This window comes from Vulpes lagopus, chromosome 1 (genome assembly GCF_018345385.1).
Source record: "Vulpes lagopus strain Blue_001 chromosome 1, ASM1834538v1, whole genome shotgun sequence".
NCBI classification, from domain to species: Eukaryota; Metazoa; Chordata; class Mammalia; order Carnivora; family Canidae; genus Vulpes; species Vulpes lagopus.
The window spans coordinates 71,451,216-71,467,624 of NC_054824.1; the positions used below are offsets into that span (position 1 = coordinate 71,451,216).

Here is a 16,409-nt window from a genome sequence, read left to right on the forward strand (position 1 = left end):
GAAAGAAACTATAATGGGATCTTGCTTCAGGATCAACAAGTAGGGCAAATACAGGGTAGATAGGACAACCCCAAGGCGATGAATTGATAATGGACACAATCCACACCTTTAGTTACTCAGCTTCCATGTACACCAGTTTACCCACATTGGAACTTCTATTGGAACAACATTGGAACAACACAACTATACCTTTTCACCCATCTACAAAGCTACACTAAGTGAAGAAGTTCTCACTCTTTCCCCAAAATGAACAGGCAGTCTCAGTCACTGAGTCCAACAGTGTTGCTATTTATTCCTTAAGTTCAGCCACAATCCCTTTGACTATTCTGTTACATAGAATATATTTTAAATATAACCACTGACAACTTGAATAAAATCACAAGGGTAAGAAGAAAAGAGTAAGAAAATAGATAATAAGTACAAATAAACGCATCTATGTGACAAGAAGGAGAAAATATGAAAAGCTAGTACAGTCCTTTTTCTGTTATTGATCACAGGCAGGAACTGATAGCTGTGACTTCCTTCTTCCATTTCCAATTCTGTGTCTTCTCGTCTCTCCCAGAACCACAGCAGGTCAGCGTTCTCTATCTGTGGAGGGAACATACCTTCATGTCTGAAGGTCTGAGTCCTCATTAGTCTGGCTTCCTTTTATTTATTGTGGTTTTCTATCATCCTTTACCATTGGATTTGGAAGATCCTGGAACTGTGCTCATGATCAAAGCTTTCTGCAATGCAATTCACCTGGATCCTGAAAACCCACTTCTTCATTAACATCTTTATTCTGGTAGCAATTCTGTTCCTTCCAACTGGAGCTGACACACAAGGAGAACCCACATCCTTCTCATTAATTCACTGAATTAATACAGCACTAGTATTTCAAAACATAGATATTTACCAAGGTTTGATAGGGTAAGTACATTTCGTCCATCCCAGAATAGGAAGTATATACAGTAGAATATTAGACTCCACTCCTTGTAAAAGTCCATCAGCCTTTCAATTCTCCAGAAATTGTTGCATGGCCAACATCTCTGGTAAGAGTGCACATTTCCCAAAATAGAGATGGTGAGCCACCCAGAGCCTCTGAGTTCATCTGCACAACTCAAGCTAGACATAGTAAACACCATGTAATTCTGCATTCATTCACCATCATTCTCATTTCATATACAAACAATATAAAGACTCCATGAAATAATTTAATTTCATTACCAAAAGAAAATGAATTCTAATAGCAAAATTCAACCTACCCCAAACCAGCTCAAACAGTCAGTATTTATCTTCTAATACCTCAGCATTAAGGCATGAACTGACTATTCTCATAACCACAACCCAGCAGTCTAGTCTACATCCAGAGCAGGAGGGTAAGACACCAGGTCATCCAAGACTAACCTCGGAGATTATTGCCCCAGGGAGTCTGCAGCTTCAGGAAGAACCACCATGAGGAGTCTGAGACAGTGTTGGGGCTCTGTGGAAACATAGCCTCAGGGCTACAGGAGAGTAATGGAGATTCAGCCCCTGGGAGAGCACCATCAACACCAGACCCTGAGCTGAACCCCTCCTCTGAGAGGCTCATAGGTTCCTCCAAAGAAGAAGGGGGATTGTTAAGGGGCACAGGAGTCTCTGCAGGCTCACTCACTATGGAGCAGATGGTCAGGAGCACATCTTCTGAACTCAACCTGAAGTATGGAAACAGAGTCCCAGAGGATGAAGGTAGAGAGAAGGAGAAAATGTGGGAGCCATCAGTCATGTTATAGAAGGAGACCTCACCTTCTTCACCTTCTCTGAGGTCCAGAAAAATCCCTATCCTGTGAGGAAACTGCCTAAGGGATAGCTGAGTCCCAGAGCGGTCACAGGCACAGAGACTTTTTCCATACTTCCCCACAGCCCAGAATCCCTTTTCTGGGAGCTCTTTGTACCACCCCTCCCTATTCACATCTCCCCTACAAACCCCGAGAGCCCACTCCCCTCTGCTTCTTATCCTGATCTCCACCTCCCAGAAACAGCATCCTGATGTTATAGCCCCACAGCCCAAGACGCTTGGAACACTGCTTTCTTCTCTGATCTCACATGTGTCCTTCCAGGTCACACTAGTCTTTTCATCAGAAACAGCAAGGTTGGGGTGTGCAGACTCTGGATCCAGAGTGACAGACACTGTAAAGAGAGTTGCCAATCATGCCAGATCTTCCCCTGTCCCATAACAAGAGTACACAACTACCACCACCGCTACCACCCCTAGACACCTAGCTGCATGCAGGGATGGATAAGCCTCATGAGATTAGAGCCTTGTGACTCAACTCTCTGAGCAGAAGTAACTCTACTGATCTGGGGGTTGGATATGTCACAGGGCACTTGAGGACCAGATTGTACTCTAAGGACTGAAGGATATCTCTTTAGCATCCAACATTCAGCCACATCCATCAATTCCAGCTAATGTGACTTTCAATGCCACAACCCCCACCACCATCAATGATGATGCCAGCATCTGTACCAACACAGCAAACAGAAAAAGATGTCAACAGCCATGGGGGTAGCAGTAAGAGCACCCAGAAAGAACTTAAAGTAACTCACAGGCCTGGAACATCTTCTTCCGCCAATCTACAAGAAAACCACATTTCCCAAATGTGAACCACAAATCAGAGATTTGAAGAGACTGTATATATTAGTGTCAATATCTAATCTTCTGAAATACACCAATGGAAGAGTTATAGGGAAAATCTTTTGGAAACATTCATCTGATGAATTCATTTCTTTTTCATACACACACACACACACACACACACACACACACACACACACACCTATCTGCTTCAGCCTTCCCATGAAAGCAAAGCCATAAAGCTTAACACCATTGAGAGGTTGGATAATGACCTGAACAAAAGGTTCTATTTCCAGATTTCACTATCAAATTATGCTTTCTCAATCCCTGGCCACACATCCATCCTGAAAGCTAGGTTTTCTTGAAAAAGAATTGAGGGGATCAAAATTTCTGAGGCCTCCATTCATTTATAAAGAAGCAATTGAACTGAACTTGTAGGTTGACCTGAAGCCATGGTGGAAACAACACAACATGGCGGAACTGCACTTGAGAGATGACTATAAGGCATGGGTGAGGAGAACTCAGGATACACCTTTAGAGAAATCTTGCCCAGTCAAAGGGTAATGGAGAGGTTTCAAGGAAGAGAGAGAGAAAAGTTCAAAGCAGGAAAAACATACATCTAGTGAGAGGACAGACACTAGTGAATTCTCTACCCCCTTTCATGGAGTATTGGGAGAAAAACATCCCTATATGGGGAAACCAAAAATGTTGGGTCTAGTTATCTGCTTCCCCCTATAATCACCCAAAAAGATCAAAAGCATCAGGAGACACCTAATGTGGTCAACCCACAAATATGGGCATGTCCTAAGTCCCAGAAAGTACAAATATGTTATGGCAGAGAGAAGCTATAGATGTGATTAAGGACTTCAGGGGCACCTGGGTGGCTCGGTTGGCTAAGTGTCTGCCTTCAGCTCAGGTTATGATCCCAGGGTTCTAGGATAGAGCCCCTGAGGAGGGCCTCCTACTCAGCGGGAGTCTGTTGCTTGTCCTTCTCTCTGTTCCTCCTCTCTGTGCTCTCTCTTACACTCTGTTCTCTCTCTTTAGCTCTCTTTAGCTCTCTCTTTCTCAAATAAATAAATAAATAAAATATATTTTTAAAAGATTAAGGAATTTCAAATGGGGTCAGGGAGGGGGCAACAATAATGCTCCCAAACACCTAGATGGAACCCAAACCCAAGTATCCTAAGGACCAGGTCAAGCTACCCTCTTCAGACTGAGGACATGGACTGAAAAAGAGAACACAGGGATCTCCTCCCACAGTGACTGAGGGCCACATAAACTCCAACTTTCATATTCTCTCTTGGGAAGAAGAAAAGAAGCTAACTGATCAAAGAAAATTTATGTATGTCATAAGACCCTGAAAAGTCTGCAGTGGGAGAGCTGTTACTTCCAACAGGGCAGATTCCAGAACAAAATTAGAACACTTATAAACATAAGAATAGGATATCTTCTTGAATATTTAGTGTAAATAGTGACTACTATTCTCACCTATACAAATTTACTCAAATAAAGGCTATGTCTAGCTCTATTGATTTGCTTACAGAAACAAGATCACATAAAATGATCACATAAAATGATCAGCATCATGCGACCCTTTGAGGAAAGGGAACTTTAATTTACTTGTTCTTCACCAAGACAGCAGTTGACACCCAATTATACATTTCCATGTGACAACAGACATAGATTAGCAAAGAAGAGAAAACAAGAGGAGAAGGAGAGTTGGCATTTCATTCTGAGACTCTACAATGTATCCAGAGCTATGCTATACACTTCATTACCTTAAGTGCATTCCTCACTTCATTTCCACAGCAAGACTTTCAATTCTAAATTATTTTTCCAATTTTGTGAATAATATGGGATCAGACATTAATTCACTTCACACTATGAGCCCATCAATATGAAAATGCTGATTCTACTGTAAAGGTGCCTGTCCTGACAAAATACAAAGGTATATAAGGTATACTTTAAAACACATGCATTTCAATCTAGCAGAGAAGGAGGAAATGCTAAAAGAAGACTATTTGATCCTCGTTTTTAATAAATAAATCCCAAGAATCAGTGAGGCTGTCTGAGGAGTTTTCATCACACATCTGCTCCGCAGGCCTCCTTCACCCTTGGCTCCCCCTTCTCTCTCACAATAATTACCCCTGATTGTGAGCAAAACAGCTGGAACAAAAAAGCACATGTCACATGAGTTCAAACAGCCCAGATTCTCAACTCACTCCAGCGCTAAATGGTGATACGAATAACCTTTCATTGCTTTAGCATCCCCTGGACCACACTCCAATCCCAGTGCTGCTGGAAGGTTGAGTGGTCTCATTATCCAAAGCAAACAGTTAAATGATTACTTCAAAACAGGTTAAAATAAATACATCTTTTCAGAAATCTCTCAAACACCTGCCAGGAGTTTATTACTTTTAATGCACCCAAATAACTTGCACACCCTTTGTGTGCCTCCTACTCAAATCTTCAAGGCTGTGGTTTGTGGTCTCTCTTCCACCACTCTGAGCCACCCAAAATCTCTCCAAGAGGAATCACAGGCTCTCTATTTTCTTTCTCAACTCCTCCTCTCTTCCCAACCAACCTTTCCTTCCCTAATTTGCTCCCAACTTTTCTCTGATAAACAATTTTCACTCCTCTAAGTTCCTCCTCTTGCAATCTTCACACATTGCCCCAATAAACCCAGCCAGTATCAAGCCCATCAGATAAATCCAGATTCTCCTAAAAGGAGATATAATGGTTGTGAACAATTATAAGGTCCTGTTCTTCCAAAAAATTAATTTCTTGCCTCTGTTCCACAAGCATATACATAGCATTTTGTATATAATTGCAGATAGCTTACAAACTCACTAGCAGGAGTCCATAAATACCCTGGTGGCCCTGGATCTTAGATTCAGAACAACTGACCTAAAATACTTCTGGGGCAACTTGGTGGCTCAGTTGGTTAAGCATCTGATTTGACATTGGCTCAGGTCATGATCTCAGGGTCATGAGATTGAGCCCCACCTCAGGCTCCTTACTGAGCAAGAGTCTGCTTAGGATTCTATCTCTATCTCTCTCTCTCTCTCTATCTCTCTCTCTCTCACTCAGTCTCTCTCTCTCTCTCTCAGCCTACCCCCACCCCGTTAAGTCAATCAATCAGTCAATCAATCAACTACTTCCACAACAACCAAGGAGGTTTGGAGGAAGAAATATCTACCTTGGACAAGGAGTCAGACCATGAGGAAGCAAAATGAAGACTACCATTCCAGAGGACTAGCAAAAAAAGAGAAAAACCAAAACTAGATCCAGAAAAAGTAGGAAATTCAGGGTAAAATGGATTCAGAACCAAGGATCACCTTAGGAAGACCTGAGTCCTAAGCAGGCATGCATGATTTCTGAAATCTTCTAGAGACAGGTATTTCTGATCTACAGTCATTATCATTTTCCAATTGTCCTTATAAATAACCACTGTGCTGCCATTGCACCAACAAAAGTATCAGTTGAACAAGGTGTGTTCAGAGGGTGTTGCTAACCCTAACACTGATCTGAGAAGGATAGGTCAGAATAGAGGCAGATCCGTGTTCCCAAGGACAGTCCCTACAGTCTTCAGAAGGAGACCACAAACGTGACAAAGAGAACAGGGACACCAAAACTGTCCTGTTATGGGGTCCACTGACAGAAAGGGGACAAAGTTGAGGTTGCGGAGGTAAGGTCACAGGAAACTGAGTCACTTACCTGCATACAGCTGTGCCTTTCTCCAGGCTGAAAGGGAACACAGCCAGGTGAGACCTCAGCCAGAACAAGTCAGTTCAGCATTGCTCTACTGGCCCTTGCCTCCCCTCTGTGCTACAGGTGACACTAGCTGCAGAGTGGTACAGAGTGGGGAAAGGCTGGAGAGATGAACTCCTGCCACATGCTGACAGCAGAGTGTTGTGGGAAATTCCCTGGACCACAGGTCAGGAAGTCTAGTTCCACCTCTGTCTGCTGCTGCTATGTGACCTTACCAAGCCATTTAGTGTCCTGTGCCTTAAAACCTCAAAATTTTTTATTCTATCTGCTTTCAATTTTTCTTTGAGGGATGCCTGGGTAGCTCAGCAGTTGAGCGTCTGCCTAGCTCAGATGTGATTCTGGAGTCCTGGGATCGAGTCCCACATCGGGCTCCCCTCGGGGAGCCTGCTTCTCCATCTGCCTATGTCTCAGCCTCTCTTTCTGTGTCTCTCATGAATAAATAAATAAAATATTTTTTAAAAATAAAATATTTTAAAGAATAAAATACACATTATTCCATAATTGTAAGAAATCATTATTGCATCCAACGTTTTCCAGCAAAGAGATATATGGGAAATAACACAAAAGGGGAGATGAATTAAGGACAAGGATACTAGGTGAACTCCAGGATAAAAGTGACCAAACTTTCTCAAAAAATACATCACTATTCTGGAGCATTGGCAGCTCATCTTATCACATTCCCATCAATCATCTGCCCAATCCTCTACCCATTATTTTTAGATTAGCACCTCTAGGAACTGGAGAAAAAAGGCTCTCCTTGATAGTGTTATGTGGAGGGGTCACTCCTAAAGTTAATGACCCATTTATTCCTATAGCTTCTTTAATAAAATCTCAGAGCATCCAGGCCAACTGAGAACTAGCTGCATCAAAGCCTGAAAAGCTAACAATGTGACAGGTAGATCAGCATTGGAATAAACCCAAGATGCACAACAGACTCCAGGAAGCACCATCACCCCCAGGTTCCCTAGCACTGGGTGGGAAGCAGAGGCCCAGATGGGGAAAGCCCATGGAGCAGGTTCTGCCTCCCACCAGCTTCCACTTCTGCCCCAGGGAAGGGTCCACATGTCTGTGCCTGAAACAAGGAGAGGGGACACCTTGGCTTAGGTGACAGGTGACCCAAGGACATCTGGACAGTTACTTACCAGACAGGTAAACAGATTTCCTCCAGTCTGAAAGGCAACACAGGAAGCAAGTGAGCTGAGAACCAGAATGTCTCCTATAAAGGGGCACAAATACTTTTGGGAAAAGAATAGAACCTACTGAGATCTGCTTGGAGTTCTCCTGAAAGAGAGTGAAAAATAATCATGAACTCTCATCCCTAAGAATAGCAAAGACTGCACCTGGCGAACCCATAAATGAACATCTTAGTATCCTAGAAGTTATAGTTCCAGTTCCATTGAGCCGCCACAGCTCCAGCTGTCATCTCTGGACCTCCTCAGCTACCTGCTCCAGGCCAAAGACTCTGCTGCTTGGCTTATCCTCCACATCAACTGCCACAACGGTCTACACTGGTGCCTGTCCTGCCTTACCTCTGTCCTTCAGCACCTTCTCCTTTGTCTGCTGGTCCTCCTCCTTGTCCCTGTGCAGTTTCTCCCATTCCTGCCTCTCCTGCTGCTTTGCAGTATGTTCTCTCTTAGTGTAGTAGGCAGCCCCAAAGATTAGGAGTGTCAGCACAGTCAGGGTCACCATGAAAGCTGGCTTCCAGGGAGAAGTCTGGGGGAAGAAGGGCTCTGGGCCCAGCCAGACACCTCATCATGGGTAAGGCCAGGACAGCTCAGCCCAGCACACCCAGAGACCTCCCCTGCTAATCCCCTCCTGCCCTCCTGGGAGCAGGAAGTAGCACTGACCTGGAATGAAAATGGCCATCACCTTCTCCTGGCCCAGGATGGGGTTGAGGACCGAGCAGGTCACGTTCCCTGAGGAGCTGTCCCTCACCACCAGAGCAGCCTCCACACTGTACAGTCCTTCAGCATCTTGGGCATATGTCTCAGAGAACGTCAGGAACTTCTCCCCACTGAGGGCTTGCCACTGCACCTGGGGTTTTGGGAACCACCCTGAGGCCATGCACATCACTCGGATTCCATCCTCCTCTGGCCCTTGGATGTGCACTTGAGGAGCAGAACCCACACCTGTGAGAGAGAAGCTGGAGAGCACAGAGAGGCCAACCAGAGCCTGGGGATGCCAGCAGAGCATTTCTGTGCCCAGCTCTAGAGGTAGCATTGCATTCTGGGGGCTCTATGAGGAGTGGTCCCTGCCGGGAGCAAAGCAGTAGCTCTGCTTCAGGAAACAGAAGGAAAGACCATGGGGACCTGCAGCAGCCACAGAGGGTAAAGCTCTTCTCCCCAGCCATGAGAGTGGGAAGTCCGTCACCCAGAGTAACACACTAAAGAATTTGGTCCTATATTCCATCCTTCTCTGCTCTTCTCCCCTCACACACTCTCCAGGGCATCTGCCTGCATACCCACTGCCCCTTGGTAAAATCACTTCCACCACTGACAACCCTATCTACTTCCTGATCTCCCACCCTAATATCCACATCCCTGAGGTTAGCTCTGCCATGATTCCTCACAGATGCTTCAAATTCAAATCCTGAACTGATTCGTATTTGTCCCCATCTGTGATAGGCTGATGATGAAAATATCCCCAATCCTTCAGACTTCTTTACATCCAGCTCGTCCTCTGCCACATATTGTTAGTGCCTTCACACTCTGCTGCTGGGCTCCTTCATGTGACTTGACTCAGCCACTGAGAGTTGAGAGAATGTGGCTCCAGCAGAGGTTGGAAACTGCTTGTGACATCGCCTTGCCCTCTGCTATGGGAGGTAGGTGCTCAGGCTAGCACAGCCTTTCAAGCTGAAGCTGTCCTAGATCAGCCAACAGCCAGCTGAACACCTATGTGAGCAAACCCAGCCAAGTTCCACTGTCAGGACAAAATATATTAAAATTAAGAGGCTTACTGTCCCCGTTTAAAATAAGGAAAGAGGGCAGCCTGAGTGGCTCAGCAGTTTAGCGCCACCTTCAGCCCAGGGCGTGATCCTGAAGACCCGAATCGAGTCCCACATCAGGCTCCCTGCATGGAGCCTGCTTCTCCCTCTGCCTGTGTCTCTGCCTCTCTCTCTCTCTCTCTCTCTCTCTCTCTCTCTCTCTCTCTCTGTCTCTCATGAATAAATAAATAAAATCTTTTAAAAAAATAAAATAAGTAAAGAGAGCCCCTTTCCATCCTTTTTCTTACAGCATTTACTATAGGAAACTTGATATATATATATATATATATATATATATATATATATATATATATATATGGAAACTTGTAATTGTGGGTGCTTTCTCCCCTCTTTGAAATGTATGTAAGTCCTTTGTGACAACTAGATAGGCCTTAGGCCAGCTCTGTGATCCAGGGATGTCTTTCTCAAGGACCTGGGAGCCCTCTCTTTGAACTGTTAACACCAAAGAAGACAGCAACCCTCTCCCCGCTTCCTGTGCCAGGGTAGGAGCCTAACTTCAGTGGGCACCAAGATCCAAGTGTAAAAACATGTCCTCTCATGAAGATGGAAGAATGTGTAAAAAAAAAAACTAATTTAACTTTTGTTTGTCTGGGAAGCTCTTCATCTCTCCTTCTATTGGCTTGCTGAATAGACTGAATGATACACTTGCTGGATAGAATATTCTTGGCTGCAGATTTTTTCTTTTCACACTTAGAATACATCATGCCAGTCCTTTCTGGCCAGTAAAGTTTCTGTTGAAAATTCCACTGAGTAACATGTGGAAATGTTGAATCACTATATTGCACATCTGATGAATATAACACTATATGTTAACTACACTGGAATTAAATTTCTTTAAACAAATTTTAAGATGGGGCACCTGGATGGCTCAGTGATTGAGTATCTGCTTTCAGCTCAGGTCGTGATCCTGGGATCCTGAGATTGAGTCTCCGCTTCTCCCTCTGCCTGTGTCTCTGCCTCTCTCTCTCTCTCTCTCTGTGTGTGTGTGTGTGTGTGTGTGTGTGTGTGTCATGAATAAATAAATAAAATATTTTTAAAATATTTTAAGATAGGCTAATTTCTTTTTCCTCAGGATAAAGCTGATTAGTTAACATAGATGATTACCCCAATTTCCAAGTAATTATAGGGTGTTATCATCTGTGATACAAGTCTACTTATTTGAGAGATAGGAATTGTTCATCCTGAGAACATGTATGTAATGTAATGATTGTGTCTGCATGGCTATGGAAAAGAGTGACATTTCTACTGTCATTTCAATATCTTGGTAGGTACTCATGATGAACCTCACATACTGGTTAATGCTAATTCAATAATAAAGCTGTTTTCTTTCCCTTATATCTTTGTGAAAAATATTTCTGGGTTGAGAGATTTTGTTTTTAATTAAATTTCCCATATATTACCAAACATGTACCAGTAAGTCCAGTTAAGATTAGCCAAATGCAGGTAAGATGTGAACTCCTTTAACACCCAGATTAAATAAATGGTTATTGCTATATGCCACTGAGCTTTCCATGCGTGTATTACACAGCATTGTTACAGAAATCAGCAACTAACACATAATTACCAATATTTCTGTGCCAGAAATTTTAAGATGGGGCACCTGGGTGCCCCAAATTGCCCCCTCAAAAAAACCCTGGGTTTCTCTGCCATCCCTTCCTCCCACCCCACAAACTCTCTGCATCTCCCAAATCTACTCGTTCAGTTGTTTCTACTTTCCAAGGGATCCCTGGGTGGCTCAGTGGATGAGCATCTGCCTTCGGCCCAGGGCATGATCCTGGAGTCCTGGGATCGAATCCCACATTGGGCTCCCTGCATGGACCCTGCTTCTCCCTCTGCCTGTGTCTCTACCTCTCTCTGTCTCTGTGTCTCTCATGAAAAAATAAAATAAAAATCTTAAAAAAAAAAAAAAAGCTTTACTTTCCAAATCTCTCTGTTGCCAGATCCCACCTTTCTCACCCCACTTCGTTTACGTGAATTCAGGCAGCCAACCTATCTACCCTGTAAGGACATGTCCTGCCCCAGTCTTGTTCACCTTCCATATACCTTCCCTTACAGCTGTCAAATAAACCTCCCCACATACACACCTCCCTAAATCACTCTGCTTAGAATTTCCTCAGTTCTGTATCCAAACTCCATGGCACAGCAAACAAAGCCTCCAATAGTCTGGCATTGCCCTCACACACATAAAATCCCTCTCCACTTCTTCCCTAATCATATGACCTACATCCATCAGGGCAGACACGCTCCAACCCCAGGACTATTTGAAGAATTCCTCATAAACAATATCACCCTGCTCTTTGTGCCCCTCATGGAGTCCATCAACCAAAAGGGCTCTTTGGAACACTGTCTGCTTCACTCAAGTATCTGCTCAAGTGTGTATTCCTCATGAATTTTTCCTGATCAATCCTTTCTCTGCACCCATGGACCAGGAACACCTCTATATTCCAGGATGGTCACCTCTCACCACCCTCCCACTCAACTCTCTCACCAGCCAGGGGGGCTCCCTGTGTGCACAGATGCAGCAGCCACACTCCTACCTCAGGTGTCTCACATGGTTGTTCCTCTGCTTGGAATTCTTGCCTACAGATATCCACTTGGCTGAATCCCCACTTCCCACCACCTAACATCCTCCTTATCCCATCTGTCTACCTATTTATTCACTTTAGAATATAAATTCTACAGGGCAGAGATCTTTATTTGTTATACTTTTGTATCCAAGTACCCAGAACAGTAACCCCCACATACTAGGGGTTCTACATATTTGTCCCAAAAAAACGAATGAGTGAAAGACCTTCCTTTCCCTCATCTGTAAAATGAGAGCCTGTTTGCTGGACCATGAGGTTGCTCACAACTCAAATACCGCAAGACTCTAAATATAGATCAACCACACACCTGCCACCATCAGCTCCAAATTGGCCTCTTCATAGAAGTTTCCTTTCCTGAATAAGCAGGTATATAGTCCATTGTCAAAAGCCTGGACCTTGTGGATACACATGGCAGCCTCCCCCTGAGTGAGGAAGTCTTTTACCAGTGAGGTCCGCCCTGTTTACTGGACCAATTGCTCCTCTCTCTGCTCCTGCTGGTTTTGATAGATGAACGCTGCTTCTGAGAACTTAGAGCGGAACCACCGTAGCTCCATGTTCTCCATATCCATAGCCGGGGACAAATGACACGGCAGCATGACGTCCCCACCCAGCATGGCCACAATGGGGTCTGAGGGACCAATCACCACGAACTCCTCTGTGGACACAGAATAGGAGTGAGAGAGTGGGAGAGACAGGGTGGGGGCAGGGATCACACACTATCAGGTGGGAGCCCAGGCAGGCAAGGGTAAGTGTCAGGTGAGAGGCCCTGACCTGAGGGACTCAGCTGTGACCACTCTGAATCAGGGCAAGAGCCTCTTACCACAACTCTTAGACCCAGAAATGACGTCAAAGAGACTCCCTTAGCAGCCTATGCTCCTGGGTCCAGGCCCTTCCATGAAGGACTCTAACTCAATGGTTCTAACCTTCCACAAGCATCACAATCACCAGGAAGGCTTGTGAAACACGGATTGCTGGGCTTTACCCTCAGAGCTTCTGGTTCAGTAGGTCTGGGGTAGGACCCAGAATGTGCACTTCTGAGGAGATGGTGGAGATGCTGGTATTGATGTGCCAGGGACCACACTCTAAAAACCATAGTTCTAACCTGGCTCAAGACTGAAAACTGACCAAAGAGCACACCTGTGGCATAGGTGGGATCCCTATGTTCATTTGGCCACACTCAGGAACTTCCCCATACCTGCTCCTTAGTCTATTATTTGTCCCCATTTCTTTGTCTTCTGTTTAATTCCATGTGCACTAAAAACTAGAGCCCATGGCTACTTCCATTAAGACCTGTCCTCACTCACAGGACACAAATCACTACTTGTTACAAAGGTAGGTTCACTTCACTGCCACCACTCCTCACAGGCCTTGGTCTTTTGATACCTACAGCTATGTCATGACACAATACTTCTACAGAAAGAGTCCTGTTGGACTTCTGAAGAGTGACTTCTTACCTCTGTACTACTCAACCTTGGCTGAGTCACCATATGTCTTTCCGGGGGGATGACAGTGACTATCCCTCCCAGACCACATGTGTGTGACTCTTTTAACTTGTAAGCAAAACCAAATCCCTCCTCTGCTCAAAGCCCTGCAATGCCTCTCAGGTTCCCCAAGTGACCCACAAGCCCAATAATGATGACCCCCAGTGATCTCTGACCCCCAATTCCTGCTTCTCTCCCTCTTGCTCATTTGGCTCCAGCCAACACTTGCTTCCTTAGCTACTTGAACACAGGATATTACCAGCTTTGCTCTGGCTGCTCCCCACTGTGGAGACACTCTTTCCATGGGATCCAGACAGGCCAGTACCCCACCTCCTCCCTGTCTTTTTTCCCATCTCACTGCCTACACTAGCCACCTTAGGAAACACTAGCAGTTGAAGGATCACCAGAATCTCTCTAGTCAGGGCCTCCACCAATAGCCATCTGTCCTGATGGAGACATCAGCAAGGCTCCTGGAGACTCTCACCCACCTGAGGGAGGGGAGACACAGGCAGGGGGAGGGCACACACTCACCTGCAGACCCCGCAAAGGGCAACTGGAAGAGGAGAAGCAGGGAGGAGAGATGGGAGAGCAAAGAGTGCCTGCAGCAATCCTCCATTTCCTCAGAGCTGGGGAGACAAAGGAAGGAGGCAGGTGAACACCTACAGAGATGAGGCAGGGCCAGCCCACAGCTCTGGGCCTCAGAGCAGACACAGGGCTCAGGGCTGGCAACAGTTCCCAGCAGGAGCAGAGCCTTTCCTACTGCTCATTATGTTCATGGGGTGGGGACCCCCACAACACTGATAACATAAAGCCTTCCCATCCTCGTGGAAAGCTTTCATAGCCTGCTCTGCCCACAGGACCAAAGCCTTCCCTCCTCAGCACAGGGGCCTCCTCCATTAGTCACAGGCCACCACAGAGGCCCAGGGACACAGGGCCCAGACTGAGGGCTCCCCAGGAAGGACACACCAACTCCTGTGTGCTGTTCTGTTGCCCTCTAATTATGACCAGGGGTTCACTGAGAAGCATGGCATCAGATTGCATCCTCCTCTAGGACACTGTGGCTCCCAGCACACGTACCCTGTCCTGGGGTCCTGTGTTTGCTGAGTTCACCTGAATTTCACCTCCTGCCTCCCCCAGCCCTTTGCTGCTATGGACTAAGGACCTGGCCGTCTACACAGCTAGTGCTCAGTCAATTCCCCACCAAAAGTTAATTCTCATCTTCTCGTTGTTATCCAGCACCACCGCCCTCAGTGCCACCATATTCTCAGTCTCCTCCTCACAGCCAGCTTCTCCCAGTTTTCCTTTTCTTGGCCACAGATGTCTTCAGAACCCACTCACCTGCTTGAAAACCTGGAACTTCCGGAGCATCTCTAATTCAGTACTGTGAGATCAGAGCAGACCCCAAATCTACTCTCAGAGTTTGCACCTGCAGTTCATTGCTTGAGCCCTAAACCCTGCTTCCAGATCCAACACTGGTGCCACATGTTCCTCTTGTCTGAGAGGCAGGTGGTTCCCAGGAGAGTAGAGAAGCAGAACCTGGCACAGGTTGCAGGGGTCTGTCTCAAAACAGAGACCCGGGGCACTGGGCACCCCCAGACAGAAGAATCCACCCAGCTCTGCCTCCTTTCACCATTTGAAAGTGAAAGCGTGCACAAAAAGTCATCTCAGCGGACTCTGCCCTGCACTCTGGATGGTGACCTTGGTAATCAGGAAGGAAATAACATGATCAAAGCCACAGAAACAGGGCAGGAACAGGTATATCAATTATCCTGCAGGGGGACACACAGGCACAGACTCAGCAACCATTTGTTGAACAACTGCTCCTCTCCAGGTTGGCTAGTTTCTAGACCAGAAGCAGGAGTGTGTGACACAGACAAGACTCATATCTAGCCCTTTGCTTGGAGCTCTCTGTACTGGTTGTTCACCAGCAAAAATATTCTATGTCAGTTAGTGAATCCTATCTGGCAAGAGTGTTTGAAAAGCCACCAGTGTAGCTGCTTTGCTTTTCTTCACCGGGAAATGAATCAGGTACTCCCCACAGCCTGGCAACAGAGGGGTTAACACTGGGTATCAGGATCTTCCAGGACCAGCTCCAGGACATGGGGCCCGCCCCTGCTGAGTGGACAGTGCCCTGTGGCTTGTTAGTACTTTACCGTCACATGTGGTCGGGGTACACCATTCATCCCCCTCCCTGCCAGGCCACACTTTGCTCTAGGAAAGGTGGATTCTATGGTCTCTGAAGGAAAATCATGGAGCACTATGGCCTTCTCTCCAGCTCCTTCTTTCCTGTGGTTCCCCATCTCGTAACAAATCCCTGGGTTCACCCAGTTATCTGACAGAAACTGGAGCGTCATTCCACTACACACTCCACTTTCCAACCCAGTCTACTTCCAATGTACCAGAAAGTTCAAGACTCCTCAAATCTATATCCATGGCCAGATCCTAGCTCCACACCCAAGGATGGTATCCCTGCTGCTCCATGGGTGTCCCCTGACCACCTCCAGCCTTACCCCCTCAACTTCATTTCCTTCCAAGATCATGATCCTCTAACATCAACTTACATCAGCTCTCCTCATCCCTTCCAGGGATCCCCCAGCTAAACCTCTAGTCTGTGGCTCCCAGGCCCTGACTTCCTTCCAACCTCATTCCATTGTTCCTAGTTCTCCCTCACTGGCCTGGGTGAGTTGCTCCAGTTCATGGAGCTTTCCCAGCCTTGGGTCTTCTCACAAGTCACTGAATGTTCCTTTTCTCTCTCTCTCTCTCTCTTTCTCTCTCTCTCTTTCTCTCTCTCTCTCTCATCCCCCAAACTCCTCACCCTTCTAGTCTCACTTGAAATGACCTTCCTCAGAGGGGCCTTCGCCAACATGCTCAGCCTCATATGTGCCCCATACACATGCTTGCTGGGTTTTAGTGGCACCCTGTTCTCCACAGCCCTGACATGAGTTCTTCTGTGGAATGTCTGTGGCATCCACAAA

General features: G+C 46.0%; 1 protein-coding gene across 1 annotated transcript; it reads right to left on the reverse strand.

Moving 5' to 3' along the window:
• Positions 1–272: 272 nt before the first annotated feature.
• Positions 273–15,082, reverse strand: LOC121471388 (butyrophilin subfamily 3 member A3-like). The gene is made up of 11 exons (XM_041722117.1): positions 14,773–15,082; positions 13,966–14,060; positions 12,261–12,608; positions 8,212–8,493; positions 7,894–8,094; positions 7,625–7,645; positions 7,507–7,533; positions 6,311–6,337; positions 2,566–2,592; positions 1,387–2,148; positions 273–812 (listed from the first exon to the last, which is right to left on the reverse strand). Exons 3-11 carry the CDS (start codon positions 12,361–12,363, stop codon positions 676–678), a joined length of 1,587 nt encoding a protein of 528 aa, XP_041578051.1. The 5' UTR covers positions 12,364–12,608; positions 13,966–14,060; positions 14,773–15,082; the 3' UTR covers positions 273–675.
• Between the last annotated feature and the right edge of the window lie 1,327 nt (positions 15,083–16,409).

Bases quoted from the DNA above. Each gene is read 5' to 3' on its own strand.
- LOC121471388 (XM_041722117.1), bottom strand. From the start codon at position 12,363: ATGTGTATCCACAAGGTCCAGGCTTTTGACAATGGACTATATACCTGC. The intron at 7,646-7,893 runs GTAAGGCAGGAC...ACTCTCTTTCAG, and splicing joins GAAGGTGCTGAAGGACAGAG to GAGAACTCCAAGCAGATCTC. The intron at 2,149-2,565 runs GTGAGTTACTTT...CTCTCTTTACAG, and splicing joins GAAGAAGATGTTCCAGGCCT to TGTCTGTCACTCTGGATCCA.